Source organism: Erpetoichthys calabaricus, chromosome 5, assembly GCF_900747795.2.
Source record: "Erpetoichthys calabaricus chromosome 5, fErpCal1.3, whole genome shotgun sequence".
NCBI lineage: Eukaryota > Metazoa > Chordata > Cladistia > Polypteriformes > Polypteridae > Erpetoichthys > Erpetoichthys calabaricus.
The window spans coordinates 116,856,439-116,870,647 of record NC_041398.2 but is presented as its reverse complement, the minus strand read 5'-3'; the positions used below and the strand labels follow the sequence as shown (position 1 = coordinate 116,870,647).

Here is a 14,209-nt window from a genome sequence, read left to right as displayed (position 1 = left end):
CAAGGCAAAAGGTCTCAGTTGTGTGAAATAAAACATGAAGCAATAAAGTACAAGTGAGAGTAACTTTTTAGCCTGTAAAATTTCTTAAATTTGCAAACTGTAAAAAAATGCTAAGTTCAAGACTAAAAATTCCTTCTATACATATGCACAGAAATGGATCAAGTCAGCAAGAACATATGGCAATCTTAATAGCAGTAAAGTGAAAGCATAAAGTTCTTTTAAGAAAAAGAAAAGGTTAAGACAACTTAACCACTAAAAGGACAGCATTCAGTTGCTAGATCATAATAAAATGTTAAATAAATAATATGTTATGCAGAAAAAAACCTTGAGGAACATTCCTAACATGTCCTTAACTATACTCCATAGCTCCAATAAAGATATACTTAGAATCTCCAGGATTTACTAGTGCTTCCAAGAAAGCAGACTCTCTGACTCAGCACAGTGAATGAGATGTTTCAAAAGGATTTTCAATTGATGAATGAAGTCAGTTAATGATAAAATACATTCTTTATTAATCTTTGAATAACATGGTCTATCTTTGTTCTAACACATAGAAAGCTACCCATTCCAAGGCAGTCATATTTCATATTGACTCTAAACAATGTGAACAAGAAACATGTCACCTTCATATTCACCTTTCCTTCTGAGTGTCATGATGGCCACAGGCCAAACAGATCAACACAGCTACAGATTCAACCTCTTCCTGGGCAATTTCCAGTAATTCTCATGCCAGCAGAGAGAGATATAATTCATCTAGCATGTCCTGGATCTGCTGTATGGTCTCTATCCAGTGGGATGTGACCAGAGCAGCTCTAGGGGGAGCCTCCCAGGGAGCATTCTTATGACATGCCCAAACCACCTGAAGTGGTGTTCCAAGTTCCCAAAGCCAGCCTCCATTGTCAGAGTCTAGTCTGTCTATGTCTTTCCTGCCTTTGCCAGCCACTAAATTGGCATTGCACCCAACCTTTGTCTTGCAAGTGGTGAGCCCTCAAGATGGTACCACATGCTGTTTCATGCTGAGCCTGGCAGGGTTATGTGAATTGTCGGACCACCAGGAGCAGACTACTTCCAGCCCTGGCTCCAGAAGTGGGTCCCTGTAACCTTATCCCAAGCATTGTGCACTGGTTTTTAATTTGTATTTTAATGAGGGTCAATGTAAACCATTCTTTGTGTGACCTTTCTGTCAGACCTGCTCATCAGGAGAGACCCTACCAGGATCACAAAGCTCCGGATAACCTACCTCAGAACATTACTTTTTTCATGGACATTTTTCACATGTCTGGGATGTACCAGTGCAACAAAGACACATTACAAAAAGAGCACAGTTCAAAGTGCAAATGTACTTTTATTTTTCTCAAAATCTATCACAAGGTGCAAATCAGAGCAGTGCAATCTTTAAATAAATAAATAATAAGCAGTGTCTTTTGTGGAGGTTAAAGTCAATTAAATAAGCAATAAATCTATATATATAAAAGCCAAATACCACTGACTCACTCATCATGAAATCTCCTGAACCATGAGGACTTGGGACTTGAAATTTTGAATGTAGGTTACCCTTGGCTCATAGGTGCTCGCTAAGAAATGGTTTTAAAAATGTCGTGCTCCAAGTGCGTTCTGTCTGTATGTCTGTCCGCTTTATATCTGTCCACTTTTCACAAGAGAATTATTTAACAGATTTAGATTAGGTTGTTTTATATAATTTGCTTGAACTTTCCGGTTGATTTTGCGACTTCTCTCATCGCGCTAAGTACCATAGTTTGCTTACAGTACCGATGTAGTTATGCAAATCGAACAGAGTGGCTGTGGGCCGAGAGCAGGGGGGCGGGGCCTTCCTCATTCACTCACCAGCCTCTGCTCAAGTTAGTCTATGTCTCGCCACATGTTGGACTGCACCTTGCCTCAGCTTAGCTAGTGATACCTGTTTGTTCAACACACATTATCATCTACAGATTGTTAAGGAGTAACGTTTGATGTTTTTGAGAGAGAGATCAGAGCTCCATGTGTTTTAGAGTGTAACTGTTGATTGCCAGAGATATCACGGCCATGTACTTTTTTCCCCATGCGGGGAACGCTTTCCCATCAGAGCTGAACACGATCAGATATAGTGCCAACGTCTATTGATTTTTAAACTTTGTCCTGTTTCATTACTATGTGGGTGAAGCCACGGGGTACAGCTAGTAATTCAATAAAACTGAAGCTAAAACTCTGGCAGAAATCTTTCCCTTACAATTATCCATTGTGCTACCTTTGGAAACAGTCCCTCCTGCTTCTTCACCCATCCAGGTCTCCGCTGCAGATAGAGACGCTCACCAACAAGTGCAGCCCAACCTTTAATCAAGTATTGGGTCCCCGCCTCCTATACTAAGCTTCTGAATGGTGCCACACCAAGCATGTTCTCTTGTCTCCTGTCAATCCTCTTCTGCCTTACATGGGAGCCCTCATGGAGAGGTAGTTTGCTTGTGCTCCTGCTATGCTCTACAGGAGCGATCTGGGCCCTCTACTCTGTAGGTCTCACAAACCCGACCGCCTGCCTCCACTCTTCACCAGCACTGGCTTCCTTCTGATTCTGTCTTTTATTTATTCTTTTGCTGTTGATTTAACATCTGAACTCTTTTATCTCTCATCTTCCTTTCTGTTGTCTTCCCACCACCACTCAGGCTCCCTTTATACTTCTCTGGGTGCTTTGTCTTAGTTATAACCAGCAGAGTGCCAACATGAAACAGCTGAGCTGACTTCACATGTACATTAATAGACAAACAGCTAGCCTTTACAATGAACGCCCGCAGTTGTGCAGCACTGTAGCCACATTCACCCACAAAGTTGAGATGCACTGTTTTCATTAACACATGTACACTGCCACAGACCCCATCATACACTCTACCACACAACACCCTTAGAAATCCCTCAGCAAAAACAGTACGTAGTGGTGCGCTTCCATGCCATGATTTTGCCTTTACCAACTCCACAGGTACAGTATCATTATCAAAACCTGTAAGATATTTAAGTATATGGTAGACACACTGTGCATACCTACGATTAAATATATTTTTCATTATTTAAGTATTTCTTTTTTGTAAAGTAGAGTACAATAATGTTGCTTCACTTGTGTAAAATGAATAATAAAGCATTACGGTTTTTGATTTCTTTTTCATTAATGGCATTTTCAATGCAAGTTCTGATTTATATACAAAACTGGGTTATGTATGTCTGCAGGAACAAAACTCTTTCGTAACTCAGAACCGATCTATACTTTGCATTTCGGACTCAACACATATGTCTTGAAATAATAATTTTGAAATTTACTTCTGGTTTTAACTTTGTGCTATTTTTTTTTCTTTTGAGATTTACTTTCAGTTTCTGAATTATTTCAATATTTTTGGACTTTTGAAACTTTTAATTATTATAAAATTTTAAAATAATCTTTCTATCAAGGCTTTGGTATTTGTGAAGATTGGTGGTGTTATATTGTGCTACATTTTGTTAATACTTTTTTCTGACTTTTCATTGAGATTTTTTTTTTTTTAAGTCCACGAACCTTTCGGTAGAAATTTTGTTGCTGCTACGAATAGCCATTGCTAGGGGCTATCTCATAAATGTTAAATAAATATTGTAGAAAAGCTTTACTCTCACTCATGCATGCATACTCTCTCATACCTGGTCAAGGTTGAGGCAACCTAACAAACACACACACATCTTTGAAATGTGGAAGAAAACCTGGGTACCTCAAGAAAACCCATGTCGGTCCAGGGAAAATGTGTAAACTCAATGCAGACAGAATTTCATTATATAATCTTTGCCAATGTATATGCTGCATGATTTTCAACATTTCATAGTATGTGTAAATTCCTTTATGCATATTTTGAACAAGTGTCTAGAAGAGACACTAACTGCAGGAACAAAACGGAAAAGTCAGGACAGTGGTTGGACCAAAGGTGCCATGGTGATAAGTGTACTGGCAATAGGAAAGAAGCCAGTGACAACTGGCTGCACCAATAGGAGAACACTATGTTCCAGTATTATGAAGGAAGCTTCAGAGATTGTTATTCTTTGGTCATCAACACTTGGGTCACTGCTGCTCTTCTGTGCAGACAAACTGACATGGCGCAGGCTGTCCTTTTAAATAAGCGATGTTGTTCATGATTGTAGGAACACCAGGAGCCACTTTGGGGAATTCCAGCATGGTAGCTCCAAGAGTTTCCAATGTCATTATTGATCCCAAAGATATTCTCAAGGTCTATCCCTGATGTAGTGCCTCACTGGAGCTTAAAAACACTAAGGCAGGTGGATTGGCAAGAGCATGACCAGTGGGAGAAACAGAAGGTAGAGAACAAATAGCAAGAGTATAATAATTGAGCAGGAGGAGACAGGCTAAGATACAACTCTTGTGGGTATATGAAAGGCATTCCACAAGAGAGACAGACTTAAACCTTTTATATTCAGGCTCAGAGAGGTTATAGGTTTGTTGTTTTCAGTTACATATTGTTGTATTGTTTCTCCAATAATATGTTAAGTTCTATTTATTCTTATCTAAAAATAAGCTCTTTTGTTCAATTTGTTTGTGAAATCATCATTGACAACATTTTGCCAAGTCATATGATAACACAAATCAGCCTGTAGTTAGTTTGTTGTTTTTTTAAACTATACATTCCTTTAAAAATTACAATTAATTCAGCCTTTTTTCATTTCAAATATCTGTTAAGGTTATTGATGTCTTGACTTTCATCCTGCATGATGACTTCCATTTTATCTAATCCTTTTGCTGTTGTTAACCTGCTTTATTGTAGAACTGAATCTCCCACTTGACAACTTTTTTAGGTTTCCTGATTAATACAGAAAGAAAACAAAAACTCCTTGCTCTTTCTCTTTCACTATTCATCTATAAAGCACTTATTCACACTCTTAACAATTTTTTACTCTATAATAAAATACATTTTGTTCAGTATTCTTGACTGATGTAACATACTTAAGCACAATAAATATGAGATAGTATAGGAAAGCTAATGCTCTGAAAATTAAAAATAAATTTATATTCACTAGCATGATTCAAACATTTTGTCTATAATGATCAGCTCCTGTAGTGGATATTGATTGAAAATAACAACATCATAAATCAAGTATTAAGGAAAATAACATAATAAAATCTATAGTACCTACCCAGTTTTCACAAAGGTACCAACTGGTTTTGGAACTTCACATTCTTTTTTAAACTCATGTTTGAAAGAATCTGGCAGTGGAGGTAGATTTGTTGTTTCACTTTTCCTTAGACAATATATCTCATTGACAACCATTTTCCCTTTATACTCATTCAAGCAAGAAAGAGAAGATTCTCCAGCAGATGTCTTGTTTATAGATGTATACTCCACAGGCACAGAAGACTGCACATAAAATGAAGTAATGTCATCATTTTGTACATCTTCTGAGTATTTATAAACAGGTTTCCAGTTTTGATTGTGATTGATTACATCCCTTTTTCTTTGTTCTGACAAAAAAATAGTTCTTGGTTTGGGAGTTGGTTTCTCTTCATTTGTCTTTGCATTTAAGTTTGAATTTTCATAATTCTGTACAGAACTGTTGAAATCAGTTCTAGATGAATCATTGAAATTCATCCTCTTTTTTGATGATTTTTGTGTTTCTTCCATAGCTTTGCCTTGAAATTCTTGCCAAGTCTGTAAATAATGAAGAATTCGTTTGCGATGTCCTGTAGGAGTCACTCCAATCTTTATGAGATCTTCATTATTAAGATCCTTGCAGTCTTTCAACTTGTGATAGCCAGAAAATCTAAAATAGTATGCATACTGCTCTAAGTGGATGCACGCAAGCCAGTCTTTTATATCAGCAGTGCCATATGAAGACGATGACATAGTGACTCACTTTTTTTTACGCCAGCTAATGATGAACTTTTTAAAATTAGCATCTATGTGATCTTTGTGAACAGTAGGCCAGTCATTTGAAAGGCAGCTAGCACTCTTCAGGAAGTCACTAAACTAGGACAAAAGCACCTGCAATTAAACAAAATAGCTTTTTAATAGTAAATTCAAATTCTTTTGTATTTTTCATTCTTCTTTACATTCAAATAAATTTATTTTGGCATTTAAAACAAGTAAATGAATTGTTAATTTGGCATAAATACTACATAGTATTCACATTTGCCTTAGAAACAGAAACTAAACTTGCTCACTCTTAGGTTGGTCTTTCAAAGATGTTCAATGCACAAATGTTTGACAGCTCATACATAGCATGATTTAATCAAGTAATACAAATATATTTTAATAGTTTGTTTCCTAACAATGAGAGAACTGTTTTAATACAGGATGCAATACTGGAACATATGATATTATATTAAACTCTGTACTGTTACACACAGTCAGTTTAATGTTATGTATTTTGCAAATGAAAATATAGCTACATATAAAAGGAAATGTGCGGCAGCATACAAGTTTCAAAGGAAGTGGTTAAGAAAATACCAGGAAATGAAAGCTGAAATCTTAATTTGTAGCACAAATAACTGTTTCATACATCTCAGAAGTAGAATCTTTATTCTTAAAAAGCATTTTCTCATCTCCCTATCACATATAGTTTATGTTGCTCTGTGGGTGTGTGCGTATAGAAATGAATCATGCATAAAGTAAATAATACAAACAGTTATGGTGGATAATAAACAGAAGAATATTTAATCTTAAATATTGTACCACTAACTGAATACTGGACAGTATGTTGAATATCCTTCTAACAATGTTGATAGATAGATAGATAGATAGATAGATAGATAGATAGATAGATAGATAGATAGATAGATAGATAGATAGATAGATAGATAGATAGATAGATAGATAGATAGATAGATAGATAGATAGATAGATAGATAGATAGATAGATAGATAGGAGTATTATTTGTCCCAACTGGAAATTTAGCTTTTTACAGAAGCTCAAGAAGTATCATAACAACAACATGCCCCCTCAAATACACACAGAAATTACAAAAAAAGAATAAAAACTTTTATTTGACTAATGATAAGACAGCAGTTACAGTGAGGCATTATAAATATAAAAATTATATATTACTAGTGTATAGGTTTCCTAAATGATATTCATAACAATTCTTGTGCCCCAAACAATGCTTCTTTTTGATCTAGCCTCTACACACTTTTCAACTTTCATATATCTGTCTGAAGGTCTGCAGTACTAAATGGCAACATCCTCCCATGGAAACACATTACAGGCACAATCCCTGAAGTGGCATGCAGGTAAGACATGAAAGATACTACCACTGAAAAGACAGCTTAAATACTGTAGCCATATAGTCACAGGGGTGACAGGATTTATCATCGACAGTCTAACTTGGAAGAACATTAGTCAGCATACAGTCATGGGGTGGAGAAAGAGAATGAAACTTTGAACCTAACCACTCAACTAAGTCAAAACAGGACCACAATGGGTGAAGGTCTTTGCTTCAGACATTTCCTGCTTTTAATTTGAGGTCTGTTTACAGTTAAACACACTACTGGTTCTCTTAGTTCAACAAAGTTTATTCACTTTTTATACAAATTTAACAGTATGATAATGTTTTCCAGATTTTACAGTTTCATATTCTTATCTATTTTGAAATGTTCTAGTTATTTAAGTGGTCGCTTTCTGATCATTTCTCAAGCAGAAATGTCAAATTTTATCATCTTAAATTAAATGTTTAAAAAACTATAATTTCTGTGGCCCTCAGTGAAAAAATCTGAGTAGCCATCACTTCAGCTGAATTTGCTTATACTATAAACTTAAAGTAAAAAAATACTGTATTATACCTCACTGATATGTTGACTCTTGCAGTACCTATATTTTTGATAGCCTGTGCAAATCACTACTTACATTATATGTAATGTGACATATTAAATATGAAATGCAGTGATTAACAAAGCCTAATGCCGCTAGTTCAGTTCCCATCACTGATTCACTTTATCAATCAATCATTATCTTTATAAATAAATATTGTCGGCTGAAGTGTTTTATAACATATCACACTTGTGACGTATAAGTTACTTTGGATCAAAACAAAAAAAAAATGAAATATAAATTAAGAATGTGCAGTTCTAATCCTAAAATTGAGTTTAATGATGATATCTGATACATCTGTGAGCATCTTGCCCTGACTTTAAAATACACTGAAAATCTTCAGACAAAACCTGAAAGTGTGTGCAGTTGTCCTCCTCAAGGGTATGCAAGTGCTTGAGGAGGGGATAGGGTTATGGGGATGTGGGTTTCCTATGTCGTGTATTGACTTTAATCTGACTTCCCTATAAATTCCTGCAATGTGATTGCCAGAGCCTGATTAATCACACTACAGTGTGAGCCTTACTCTTTAAAGGCATACATTTGGATCAAAAGTAATGTACCCTAAGTTCTTGTCAATAAGCCGCGGCTTATCTAAGGAAAAAAGTTGTGAAAATGAAAAAATAGAATATCGGCTTATACATAAGTCCGGCTTATACATCCATCGCGGGGGTTGCGTTCCAGAACCACCCGCGAAATAAGAATATCCGCGAAGTAGAAACCATATGTTTATATGGTTATTTTTATATTGTCATGCTTGGGTCACAGATTTGCGCAGAAACACAGGAGGTTGTAGAGAGACAGGAACGTTATTCAAACACTGCAAACAAACATTTGTCTCTTTTTCAAAAGTTTAAACTGTGCTCCATGACAAGACAGAGATGACAGTTCCGTCTCACAATTAAAAGAATGCAAACATATCTTCCTCTTCAAAGCAGTGAAGCAAACAAATCAATATGTCTGTTTGGCTTTTAAGTATGCGAAGCACCGCGGCACAAAGCTGTTGAAGGCGGCAGCTCACACCCCCTCCGTCAGGAGCAGACAAAGAGAGGGAGAGGGAGAGTTTGTTTTTCAGTCAAAAATCAATACGTGCCCTTCGAGCTTTTAAGTATACGAAGCACTGTGCAGCATGTCTTTTCAGGAATCAGCTTTACAAAAGATAGCAACGTGAAGATAATCTTTCAGCATTTTTAGACGAGCGTCTGTATCGTCTAGGTGTGCAAACAGCCCCCCTGCTCAATCCCCATACGTCAGGATCACAGATAGTCAGCGCAAGAGAGAGAGAACAGTAAGCCGGGTAGCTTCTCAGCCATCTGCCAAAAGCGTCCCTTGTATGAAATCAACTGGGCAAACCAACTGAGGAAGCATGTACCAGAAATTAAAAGACCCATTGTCCGCAGAAATCCGCGATATATATTTAAATATGCTTACATATAAAATCACAATTTAAATGACCGCTACGCGCTCGTGTTGACTCGGCGACGCCCAGAGCAGAAAGAACGCGCTCCGGCCGCTCCAACTGCGCCATGCGGGGAGTGAGAGAGACGGCAATATCTCACACTCTCTCCCCCTTAAAGAAATTAAATGGGCGCGAGTGAGACCACTGACCTCCCTCCCTTCTATTAGTTATAGGTTATAGTACGTTCGGCTTATCCATGAGTCCGGCTTATCTATGATACGATTTTATTTTAAGAATTCGTATGATTTTTGGTCTCCGGCTAATACATGAGTCCGGCTTATAGACAAGAACTTAGGGTAATAATAACTTAAGAGCCATTGGGTAGTGTTACATGATACAGTTCTCTGACTTTTCTGGATGATGTTCTGACTGTTATTCTACAATATATAAAATATCATAGTCTTTAAACAATCATTTAGCATGTTTATTGAGAAAACTGACATTGATAAAAAAAACAACTTTTCAATAAATTGCAGCTAAGTTTCACACTTCAAGTGGATACTCAATGTGTTGTAACAAATACAAAATGATTCAAATCCCCACCTATGATACATACTTGAACATCCTTACATCTAAATGCTTTGTTTACTCAGCTCTAAATAACATCTGTTCTGGCAGAAGAGGTACAACACAGGAACTCATTCCACATTTGCTCCCTGTCTATATAGAACAGCAAAAAGTACAACCACATTCACACAATTGCTGTGGCAACTTATAAACTGCTTTCTAACTTTTTTTTCAACATACACTATATGGACAAAAGTATTGGGACACATCTTCTTAATTATTGAATTCAGGTGTTTCAGTCAGACCCATTGCTATAGGTGTATAAAATCAAGCAACTAGCCATGCAGTCTCCATTTACAAACATTTGTGAAACAAAATTGGTCATTCTGAAGAGCTCAGTGACTTCAAGTGTGGAACTGTGATAGGATGCCACCTTTGCAATAAGACAGTTTGTGAAATTTCATCCCTGCTGGATATTCCACGGTCAACTGTAAGTAGTATTATTGAAAAGTGGAAGCATTCAAGAACGACAGCAACTCAGCCACAAAGCAGAAGACCACATAAAGTCACACAGTGGGGTAAATGACTGCATGGTATGTAAAAGTCGCCAACGCTCTGCTAATTCCATAGCTGAAGAGTTCCAAACTTCCACTGGCATTAAGTGTGCAGTGGGAGCTTTATGGAATGGGTTTCAATGGCCAAGCAGCTGCATGTAAGCCTCACATACCCAAGTTTAATGGCAAGCGTCCGATGGAGTGGTGTAATGCACACCACCACTGGACTGTGGAAGTGGAAACGTGTTCCATGGAGTGACAAATAACGCTTTTCTGTTTGGTAGTCAGATGAGCAAGTCTGGGTTTGGTGGATGCCGGAACAATGTTATCTGCCTGACTGTACTGTGCCAACTGTGAAGTTTGGTGAAGGAGAGATAATGGTGTGGGGCTATTTTTGAGGGTTTGGGCTAGGGCCCAATCTTAATGCTTCAGCATACCAAGACATTTTGGACAATGCGATGCTTCCAACTTTGTTGAAACAGTTTGGGGAAGGCCCCTTTCTCTTCTAGTATGACTGTGCCCCACTGCACAAAGCAAGTTCATAAAGACATGGTTGGATGAGTTTAGTGTGGAAGAACTTGACTAGCCTGCACAGAGCCTGAACCTCAACTCAACTGGACAACTTTGGGATGAACTGGAATGGAGATTGTAAGCCAGGCCTTCTCATCCAACAGTGCCTCACTCATAAATTCTCTACAAAATGAAGGGACACAATACCCGCAGAAACATTCCAGAATCTTGTGAAAAGCCTTCCAAGAAGAGTGGAAGCTGTTATAGCTGCAACTCCATATTAAAGTCTATGTACTTGATTGCAATGTCATTAAAACATCTCCCTGTTGGAGTAATGGTTAGGTGTCCCAATACTTTTGTCCATATGGTGTATTTTGTGTGTGTATTTGTATGCATACAACAATGGTTTTGCTCTGCAAACACCGTATGCTGCCTCTTGTAATTACCAACAACAAACTTAGCATGCATAGCCAAATGCTATTAATGCTCTTTTTCAGAATGGGTTTATAAACCTGTTACAACATCTCACTATCTTAATTCTCTCACTCTCTGTAGTTTCCTGTATTTCTTCTATTTTAACTTGATGATGCTTGAGAATTTCTTTTAAAATAAATTATAATACAATGCCTGCTTTTCCATATCTGCAAGCATACAGTGCAACAGGTCAAAAAGAACCAGAAATGGGTACCAGATACATAATGAGTAAGGGTTAGACCAGCAACATATCAGATGTGGCCACAAGCTATAGGTATACTACACCAACTCTTTTCTGCAACCAGTTAGGCTTTTTGTTTTAATCTATTAAAGCTGTGTGGTTAAACTGATTTTTAATCAGCATTTTTTCAACAACAGAAGAGGCTCTCTAAAAATCAAGATGAACCTATGAACTTAAGAGGTCGTCAGCTCTAAGCACCAGGCCTACAATCTGATATAAACTTGATGAAACCTATTCAGGGAATGAGACACCTATGATAGGAGGATCACACTAAGCCACAACAACACCCACACGTAGCCTCCTTAGTCTTAGACCTGAGCATTACTGAGTGGTGTTGCGGGTCCACAGCTCCCATCAGGAAGTCCAGTTTTAAATAAATAATCACCGCACTCATGGCTTAGCGAGGGGGCACAGTTGTGTGGCTGAAGCAGGTCTTGGGGAAATTGTGATGTGGGCGTTTCTCACCTAAGTGCACAGGTGAGAGACGGCCCGCATCCGTAATTGTTCCCAGGAGCTGCTGATTGCCACAGCTGCAACATCCTCTTCATAAATAGAAGCGCGAGGCGGCTAAGCGGAGTAAAATGGGAAAAAAGTAAAAGAGAGAAAAGAGACGGAGGTTGCAGAAAGCAGTATGGAGAGAGAACCGGTGTGAGCGAGCAAGAGCGAGCTTGCAGGCAGGCAGCTGGACAGTAAGCCCTAGCAGTGGTGTTTGGCCGACACTCGGTGGGGAAGAAGGAAGCGGTTGCTCCAGCTGAGTGAACAAGCAGCTGGAGCGACCGGGGATGAAGGACGGCTGGCCGCGTAAGGCCGAGATGGCAGCAGGAGTCGTGGAGTCTTGGGAAGGTGTGCCTCAGCGTGAGAGACCTGGCCATTGAGGAACCCAAGTCTCGATCAGGTAAAGAAGCCGTACGGAGCCCGGGAACAGAAGGCAATCGGACAGTAGAGAAGGTCAGCTGCTGAGAGGGCAACTCCCCTGTTGAGAAGCCTGTATGGGAGAAGCAGGGGAGCCGCCAGATAAAAGAAGACACTGGCTTGTTTTTAAAGAGACTGCTTCCAGCATTGTTTTAACCTCGTCGTTGTTTTAAAAGGATTGTTTTTTCTATTTATTGTTTTTTTTTTAACCTCCATGTTTCAATTTTATGGATCATTTATTTTAATGATTTGAAGCACTGCACTTTATTTAATTTGGATACTGTTTTGTTGTTGTTTTAAATAAAAGCACTTGGCACTATTACACCATCCCCATGCTCCATTGTTATGCCTCACTGCCGAGCTCATCAGTAACATTACCGATGGTGCAGGGTTCAAGGGCACCTGGACGGATGATGGGAGCATGCAGCGAACCCGCATCGTCACATACTGCCATGCTAAAAGAGTATTACTTGGGCAACTGTACAGATGTGTTTTGTGTAAGCATTAGAACCAAAAATCACCGGGCTGTAACAGTGCTCTCAGTGCTGCCATTCTTTGGAGAAATTATGTCTGAGTGTAGGTTTTCACTAATTATGAAATATCCGCATTTTACCAACAATTAAGACTTTGATGAGAATACCCGTCTAGCACCCAAAATGAACAAAATTTGGGAGATATTGCAGGTGATTGTAGTAAAATTTCGGAGCGTTTACATTCCAGATCATAATGTCAGCATCAATTAAAGTCTCATGACTTATAAAGACAGAATGTCACGGATACAGTACATCGTGTCAAAACAAGCAAGATTTGGCATAAAGCTTTGTGAGCTTTGTGAATCTAAAATGGGACACATTTGGAAACTGGTGCTGTACACAGGGAAAGAGACAATGTTTGATCCAAAATACAATCCAGTACTGCATTGCTACATCAGTGTTGCCAACTTTGGTAGATGCTCTGCTAGATTAAGGTTACTGTGTAACCACATCCAATTCTTATACTTCACCAGAGCTATTTGACATCTTGCTGCAAAGAAAGACTGACACATATGGAACAGTGTGTCCTAACCGTCGTGACTTGCCTGAAGACTTTGTCAGAGCTAAATTACAGCTAGTTGCGCCAGTAGCTTGGCAAAAGTGTAAAGTGCTTGCGCTGAAATGGAAGGACAAGAAAGATGTTTGCATTGTAGCACTGTATATAATGCAGCTACAGTCACTGTACGGGCAAAAGGCAACAAGCAGGTTACGAAGCCTTGTGCAGTGGTCGACTACAATAGTATGATGGGTAGCGTAAATCGTATGGATCAAGAATTGACTTTCTATCCCGTTATGCAGAGGCAACAAACGAAATACTACAAAAAGATACTTCAATTTATCATCTATCTATCTATCTATCTATCTATCTATCTATCATCATCTGGTGGAGCAGTGCATTTGGAATGCATTTGTGTTATACAAAGAAAAAGCTGACAAAATTATATCTCATGCAAACTTTACAAACCCTCTTGTAGAACAAATTATTGCTGCATATCCACATTCCACACTACCTCTAAAGAGTCTTGGTCAACCCAGCACATCACAGATTAATCCAGAGCGCCTTATTGGTGGATATTCTATTGATTATATACCTACAACAGAAAAAAAAAAACAGAATACCACTCATACCAGTGCTGTGTGCTGTTCAAAAAAATACCTGGAAAGATAATCCGAAAAGAAACATGCTATTTTTTGTCTTCCA

At 38.3% G+C, this 14,209-nt stretch overlaps 1 protein-coding gene across 1 annotated transcript in view; it reads right to left on the bottom strand.

Moving 5' to 3' along the window:
- Window positions 1–14,209, bottom strand: part of arap2 (ArfGAP with RhoGAP domain, ankyrin repeat and PH domain 2) — a 468,505-nt gene that overhangs the window by 366,192 nt on the left and 88,104 nt on the right. Inside the window, exon 2 of the mRNA XM_028801993.2 lies at window positions 5,155–5,999. Within this exon, the coding sequence (XP_028657826.1) occupies window positions 5,155–5,861 (707 nt within the window). The 5' untranslated portion in view covers window positions 5,862–5,999. The remainder of the gene's footprint in view (window positions 1–5,154; window positions 6,000–14,209) is intronic.